General features: G+C 43.8%; 1 protein-coding gene across 1 annotated transcript in view; it reads left to right on the forward strand.

Moving 5' to 3' along the window:
* Nucleotides 1-3,824, forward strand: part of LOC117899557 (chromatin-remodeling ATPase INO80) — a 33,325-nt gene extending 29,501 nt beyond the window's left edge. Inside the window, 2 exon segments of the mRNA XM_034809645.1 lie at nucleotides 1,841-2,143; nucleotides 3,544-3,824. Coding sequence (XP_034665536.1) covers nucleotides 1,841-2,143; nucleotides 3,544-3,809 — 569 coding nt within the window. The 3' untranslated portion in view covers nucleotides 3,810-3,824.
* Nucleotides 3,825-7,952: the final 4,128 nt, after the last annotated feature.

Here is a 7,952-nt window from a genome sequence, read left to right on the forward strand (position 1 = left end):
TCCATTTGCCCATTCCCCAAAAACTCTCACCACTCCCCGCGATGACAGCTGAAATATGCTAAAAAGCGAAACTTTTGCCGTTTTTTTTCGATGTCTTTGCTGCAATGCCGCGACGTTTGACCGAAATACATGTCAAAACAAGGTTCCAAAAAAATATACAACAAATATATATGTATAAAAAGGAAAACCTCTTTTGGGCCTTGGATTGAATATTATTGATAAAACTTATGCCTGAATACCGCTGAAAGCCTAAAGCCTGAACTTTGCTACAGTTCAATAATTTGTTGCATTGCATTCTGTTGGGTTGCCGTTCCTGCTCTCGTTCTCGTTTTTGTTTCTGTTTTATTTGTTGTAACAGTAAAAGTAAACCCTATCATTAAATGTGGAGAGTCAACAGAGCTGCGTCTCTGCCCCTCTGCCCCTCTTTCGGGCCAACAAATGTTGAGCTATAGCTATGGCTTGTAGACAATTCCTCTGGCGACTGTCGTACGATGATGATGATCGACTGCACAGACTGTCGTATGATGATGATAGAAGCCATAGACTGTCGATCGATGATGATGACTCTTCCACAGACTGTCGTGCAAGGATGCTGATCGACTCCACTGAATGTCGCTCGATGATGATGATGATCGACTCTTCCACTGTCGAGACAATGTCGATCATGATATGGGATCAGCTAGAAGATGATGATGATGACTGGCTGCTGACTGTATGCACTTGTGTGTTGCATACCAAAATAGCAAAGCGCCAGGCAATGTCGCCAAGAACTTGCTGACTCGAAACCCAGACCCAGAACACAACACAACAATCCCCCCAGCAATCTCGTTTCTCTCCAACAACCAGTTGTCTGTCTCCCGTGTGTTGTTTCTGTGTCTCTCTCTGCTGTCGTCTGCCTGCTGATTGCAACTTTTGTTGCCAATGAATGCTGTTCGTCGTCGTCGTCGTCTCCGTCGTCTTCGTTTGTTTTATTTATGCAATTTACAGTTAGGGAGCAAACCGTAGGACCCAGTGCTTCGTAGAGCCGAATTAAAATATGCAAAAAGTCTTACCCCCCCGCCAATCCCATTTGAAAGTTGAACTAGTTGCTGGTTGGCTCTTGGTTTCGTGGTTGGTCTCTGGGGCATCAAATGCCACACGTTAGTGGGAGAATATATGGTCATGGCATAGATAAAGTTGTCCGCATAGTTACGTTGCCTACTGTAGTGGGTGCTGGGCTGCTTATCGCTGTGGAATCTTCGCCAAAAACAACAGCTAGAGGTGGCAACAAATGATCGATGTTTGATCGCTCGATAGCTGATGAGAGCTGATCAATGATAAATCAATTAGTTGGCATTTTAGGCCTCAAGAGAACCGCAGACGTTTGGTAAGACAAGAATTTCGGGGAAGATTTCTTGCTGTTCTATTAGAAATGATCCTTTAAAGTAGTCAACAATTGATACTAAAATCGAAACAAAGTTCTGCCAAATTTGAAGTATAGAATATAAGCTTTTATTTACAAAATTCCATATTTAAGACTATTTTTTTCAGTGAATACTTATTGCTCTTTACATGGTCATACCCCTGCTGATATCCCAAACTAATCTTTACCCCCTAAAATATCAACTCACATCGATCCTCATCAAGCATCAGGCTGCCCAAGAAAAATAATTACAGTACCCCATTTAACGACCAGAAAATTGTAATAAAATTTAACAAAATTCTGGGCTATTTCTTATGCATTCGTTCTTCGATTCACACGCCAGCTGTGTTTTTTAAGGGCCAACCTCCTTTAATTTTCTAACCGCAATTAATCAATAATGAGCTGAACATAAATTGTTGTTGTTTTTATTTTTTGCAGACTTCCTGAGCGACATGAGCGGCGTTTCGCCGATGCGACGGCGACACCACCCGCGCGGCACCAAACGCGGTCGACCACGTGGCAGCACGAGACGGGGCGGCGGACATGGCTCGTTGCAGCGCGTGCTGACGCCAACGCATTCGCCGGGACAGGGGCAGGGGCAGCAGCAGTCCCCCGCCGCAGGAGGATCAGCAGGGGAAGCGGGATCTGGAACGTCTTCGCCCCTACCACAGCTACAGCTACAGCAGGAAGTAAGCGGAGGTGGCGGTGGCGAGTATGCGCCCGTGCCGCTCAATGAAGAAGGTAAGAAAAACACTGAAAGAAAAAAAGAATAAGAGAATAAGAAATTGTGAAGGAACACAAATGCAATTTGTATATCAAAGGAGCAGCTTGAATCCATAATTTGATGGAAGTTTTGTGATATTTTGTAGATGGTAAAACTGAAGAATATTCGGGGACTTCTTCCCCTCTTTCTTTCACTGCACTGTGCTGCCATTCCCTTCCGGCTCTCCATGAAGTGGTGCCACTTCCCCCCTCCCCTCTCTTATCCACTCGTTTGAGTGTCACTTGTCACTAAGTAATCGCTTGTCATAATCACGTTTATCGGTTGCCTTTTTCCCGGGGCACTCGTACTCTTACTCGTATTTTTTGGGCAACATTATCTGCACTTTGCTTTTGTGGTTGATCTGCCGTTCCGCGTTCCCCCTTTTTATTTTCTTTTTTGTTTGATACTTTTCTTGGCTTCGATTACAGCCCGCAGGAATAATGCCGCCACTTTGTGGTACGTGACAATTTCAACGCACTCCCCAAAATGGATTATATTCAACCTCTTACTGCCCTGCCCACCCTTCATTAAAATGAAGCAAATAAACGATAAAATTGTCAAGCATTTTCTGCCCCTTTTATGCAGCTCTGGCAAGTCAAGGCAAATATTTGCTTACAGATTTACATCTGTCTGGCTTTATCTTTGGCTTTGCTTGGTGAGATCTTTGAGCCTCTTTTGGGGATATCTTTGCCATCTTTCTAGGGGATATCTTTCCATACTTTATGGTTACATCTTTCGTTTGAGCTACTCATTTATAGAGTCGTAATGCCCCTCGTAGAACACGTGTCACGTTGCCACTTTTAAAACATAATTTCCCTGTAAATGTAATTTCCCATCTGTCCAGAATTTAAAGTCAAACAAATGGCGTTTAAACTGTGGCGAAATATGGCCATTTTCAGTGGCGGGTGGGGACTCCAGTCGTACGACAAATGATAATTGCATAAATCCGCTTAAATGACGCAGACACCCAGACGATGCAGCCGGTGGGAAGGGGCAGGGACAGGGGCGTTGCATTGTTGTACACGTGACAGGAACAACATTTGCAGCATGTTGGCCCGAAAAATGGAGACATAATCGCACTGGCAAATACGCAACGTTGCATAAATTTCCATGCAACAAGGGGCGGAGGCTACGGCGGAGGGTTGGGCTTTGGACAATTATAAAAACCACAATTGCATGCAAGGATTTGCAGTGTCGCATGCAACTGTGGATGGTGTACGTGCGGCAACAAATGCTCAGGGAATTAATGGAAATTATGCCTGTGATCCTTGGTCCTGCCAGACTGTAGTTTTTGGCCATGTACAGCCCAGACTCTAGCTTCGATAATTCCTTTTATCAATTAACTAATTTGTTTATGCATCTCTACTCTACCTCACAGATCTCCCAACGCCGCAGCAGAGCCCCACCATGCAATCCGTATCGCCAACGGGAGCCGTTAAGCGCGGACCAGGACGACCCCGCTCCAAGACACCGGCACCTATAAGTCGTGGAACACGTGGAGCACCACGCGCACGCCGCCCCATGGGTCCGCTGCTGGTGCCACTGGGCCGCAGTCCAGAGTCACAGCAACCAGGGCAAGTGCCCGCCGAGACGACTGCTGCAGCCACACAAGCAACGGCCAAGCCACCTGGAAACATTGCATGAATAATTTACAACAAAAATCTTTGAAATAAAATAAAAACTGTTTAATGTGTATCCTGTTGGCACTATCCTTATGGCGGCTTACAGGTGTGAAAGATGTATGCCACTGTGACGATTAAACCCAATTTAGAATTGAGATCAATCCCTTTGGGAAATTTTTATTCCGCTTGTAATGGAACACGATTTTAATCCACACACCCAATTTTGGTCTCGCCATTGGGTGTATAGATTGTAAAGCCCCTTTTAAAAGTTGAATCCAAAATGTTGTAAGTTAAATTGCCACCGGGATTCTTTTACTCGAATTGGTTCTGGCGATACAACGTCTGATGCTCGACCGTGGCAATGGGTGTACGTTTTGCATCGAATATGTTTGATTATGTTTGATTGATTGCGATTTGCAATGAAAAAAAACAAGCAGCCAATCCTTGCGTGTAACCTTTTGTTGACGTCTCTCCATGTCTACAACGATGTGTGCCTTTTGGAACTGTGCCGGAATTGCACTGCCTCCACGGCATTCAACTGCTCTATTGTACGCCTTCCGGACAGCCCAAGACACCGGTATATTTTATTCCATTTTTCCTACACTTATTTTCTGTGAACAAAAACAGTTGTGGTTATATGAGTGATATTTTGTTAATTAGCAGACAGGTAGTGCATAAACCATCTAACATTTTGATTACATTTGCAATCATAAATTAATGAACTTGTAAAACTGTTAAGGCGTTTCCGTTGACACTTGTAGGAACAGAGCAGACCCCAAGGAGATACAAAAATATATTCACGCATCAGCCGTTGAAGTAATTGTAGACGAAGACCCCTCCAAATTAGAAGTGTAATAAAAATCATTCGAAAACAAATTTCTGGCGGTAATCAACACCGAAGTTGGGAGCACATTAAACCGAAAAAAAGAAACACAAACGCAGCCAAATAAAACTTGTAATTAAATTAAGGAAAAGCTAGACAAAAATGTCGGTGGGAAAGAGCACCAACAAAATCGTATGGTAATTAGTTACGGCGAGTGATTCCTCCGCAGACCTACAGAAAGTCATGTATTCTACAGATTATTATAATTTTAAGAGAATAGAGCACAAGGCTAGAAGCATCTATTTAAGCAGGACATGCTTCTCAGGCATAAAAAATAGCTCAAAAATACAGAAATCAATTCAAATACAGGCAATAAAACCCGTTGGTCAGCAATTGTAGGAAATACTCTACAAACAGATTGAATCATGAGCATTATTTGGGGAATTTTTAGTGCTTAATCGAGGGGTTATGTGAATCCAACTGAAGGCTATATTTACCTTAAAAATATTCTTCCATGCTCAATGTATGTAGAATCCGTGTACACATCCATTGTAAGAGCATTCAAATATCACTAAATCCCACTTGTACTGTGACTTCCCGTGCCAGTTGGCATTGAATACCCCTCTGACTTTTCGATATGACAATTCTTAATATTCCAGCAGGCAACTCGTTTTCCTTTCTGCAGTTGCTCTCTTGGACTCTCGCCAGTCTCTCTCCACCTGGCTGTTGTTCGTCTGCCTTCAGTGGTTCGTCGTGGTCATCGTCGTTGTTGGCGAAGGAAGGCTGTCATAAGGCTGCACGTTTTGCGCCACAGTTGGGGAATCCGAGAAATGCTAAAAGTGTGCATTTATGCCCGGAGTGGCATCTGCGGCGGCGGCGGCGGCGGCAATGCGTCGGTCCTGCCCCAAGTAGCAAGTTGTCTTTGCCTCTGACAGTAAGCGGGCGGGAGGGGACAGTACGCTTATTAATTAGCAGCCAGCAGCCGAACTACACAGCAGACGGTTGGATTTTTGATGCCCTAGAAGAGGATGTGTTATGTCTATAGTAAAATTTGGTAGAATTTCTCAGAGTTTAGCCAATTTGTACAAGAATTAAATGTGTAAACCATATTTATTCCATGGCAAAAAGAGTAACCAAGCTTCGATCATAGTTTGTACCCCTTTTATCGTTGCTTTTTTCTCAATTAAAAATCACAAACAGCATTTCAATCGTCGTTGTCTGTCGTCTGCTGCTTTGTGGTCGTTGCAGGAAAAGAAAATTGTTGAAAAGCCGCCATCAGCAGCAGGTTGGCGACAGTTGTGTTAACTGGTTCGCGTCTCTCGCCGGCTCTGGCTGTGATCCTGGCTGCCGACCAAGGCGGAAGGTGGAAGCAAGTCCTGAGGATTAAAGAGTAGCAGCTGCTTCCGTGTGACGCCGCAGCAGGCACAACCCAAAAACCAAAACCCAATCATGTGATTTAAGCCAGCGCAACTAATAAGCCGCAAGAAGCCCGACTTAAATCCTTTTCTTTTCGCTGCTTAAGCCGGCCAAGATGCAGTTCCCTCCCGTGCCATACCATAAATCAAGACAATAAGGCGGCGCAGATTGCGTGGCCACACCTTGAAAAAATAGACCAACAAAAAACAGACAAAAAAGGATTAGAAGAAGGGGAAACTCTAGATCTGGGCTACTCCTTTCTTCGACGCAGCCTACGCATCTGTAGAGCGGCTTAAGGATCAGCCTTCTCCGCTGCCTGCTCCAGTTTCCCCCTGGCACTTAAGATCCCTAGGAAGAAAGCAGCAGCCAGAACAAACCCTCAAGCATCCATGCGATCCATTCATCTGGCAATCTATTTTTGGGAAAATTAAAATGTCTACTCCTACTACGAGGGTTTCGGTTTCTCGGTGCTCGTCTTTGGTTCTCCTTTTTTATACGCTCTTCGGCGCACATACCCTCCAACCACTATCTATCATGTGTGCGCTGTGCGCTGTGCGCTGCTCTCGGATGATGAATTGTGCGCGTTTGGCGTCTCTAATTCAATTTATCTTAGACAAAGTCATGTCCTGCATAAAGAACATAATGGCAGGACAAGGCAGGGGCAACATATCTTAGAGCAAACTTTGTGGAGTGGCGCAGCTGTCCTTTGATTGTTTTTTAGGCGGCTGTTAGTTTTGTAGAGGCATTATTGCTGCGGAAGTAAGATGATCTACTACAGTGGCAGGCAAACTACTTTGCAAGTTCGTTTCACCAGTCATTTGTTTTTAGCTCCAACACGAAAATTCCAAAAATGTTTAGAAGAACTTTAAAGAGAGATCAAATCAACCGCCCAAGATCAGACCCAGCCCCAGACCTGACCAGACCAGGGACTAAATGTAAACAATTTTAATGTAAATATTTGAAACAACATGCCAGGACTGCCACTCACATAATGAGGTCTCCTCATACGCTGTGCTAGGGTTCTCCAGTGGGGACTTTGGAGGTTCATTCTGCCAGTTAAAAATAGTGCAGAGACAGAGGCACTCATCTTGGACAGGGACTGGTACGAAAAAACTGGCCCCAACCGAGCTGGAAAACACGTTGCCAGCTCTTTAATGCATCAATTAAATTTTTTCTTTTAATTATTGTTGCTGGCTGCTGTTGGCTTGTGGCTTTTTGTTCCTGCAACTCCTGTCAGACAACATGCTGCGCTGCTCAGAGCTCTGAGCTCCGTTTCTACGTTTTTTTCCACATTTACACGTACTCGAGTAGTCGTATTTTTTGCACAAATTGTTGCCTGCTCTCGGGGCATCTCTCTGAAGCTCGTGTATAGTGTTTTTGAAAGCCAAGCCGGGACAGGACAGAGTAGAGCAGAGCAGGATAGGACGGTACACAGGCCAGGCCAAGCAGTCACTTGTCCACAGCTGCGTCTTGTGTTTATTGATATGTTTTCATTATTGAATTAGTTGGGGTTCACTGCTGGGATACACTTTAGGAAGGGTATGTTAACAAGAAGAATATGTGTGGCAAACTTCACTTAAGAGAGGCAGTGAAAAATCACCATTAAAAATTGTTTGAGTGATCAGTTATGCTAGAAAAGTTTCAGCCAGTAAAGTTTCGAGTTCAATTTATATTACCATCTTTAGCTAGTCTCTTTCCCTAATTTTCCTTCAAATATTCAAGTGTATTTGCTCTCGCGACTTTCTTAATCTTGCACTTGCTTTCTTGTTTTATCTTTGTATTTTTTTTTTACTTAGCATCATTGTCAACAAAAAGTCAATTAAGTTGGTTAAACTTGTTGCGGACATCTGGCATTTTTGTATTTCGTTAATGTGGGAAATGGACATTTGGTTTACATTTTTTGTAAATTTTATTAAAGACCAGACG

Source organism: Drosophila subobscura, chromosome O (genome assembly GCF_008121235.1).
Source record: "Drosophila subobscura isolate 14011-0131.10 chromosome O, UCBerk_Dsub_1.0, whole genome shotgun sequence".
Lineage (NCBI taxonomy): Eukaryota > Metazoa > Arthropoda > Insecta > Diptera > Drosophilidae > Drosophila > Drosophila subobscura.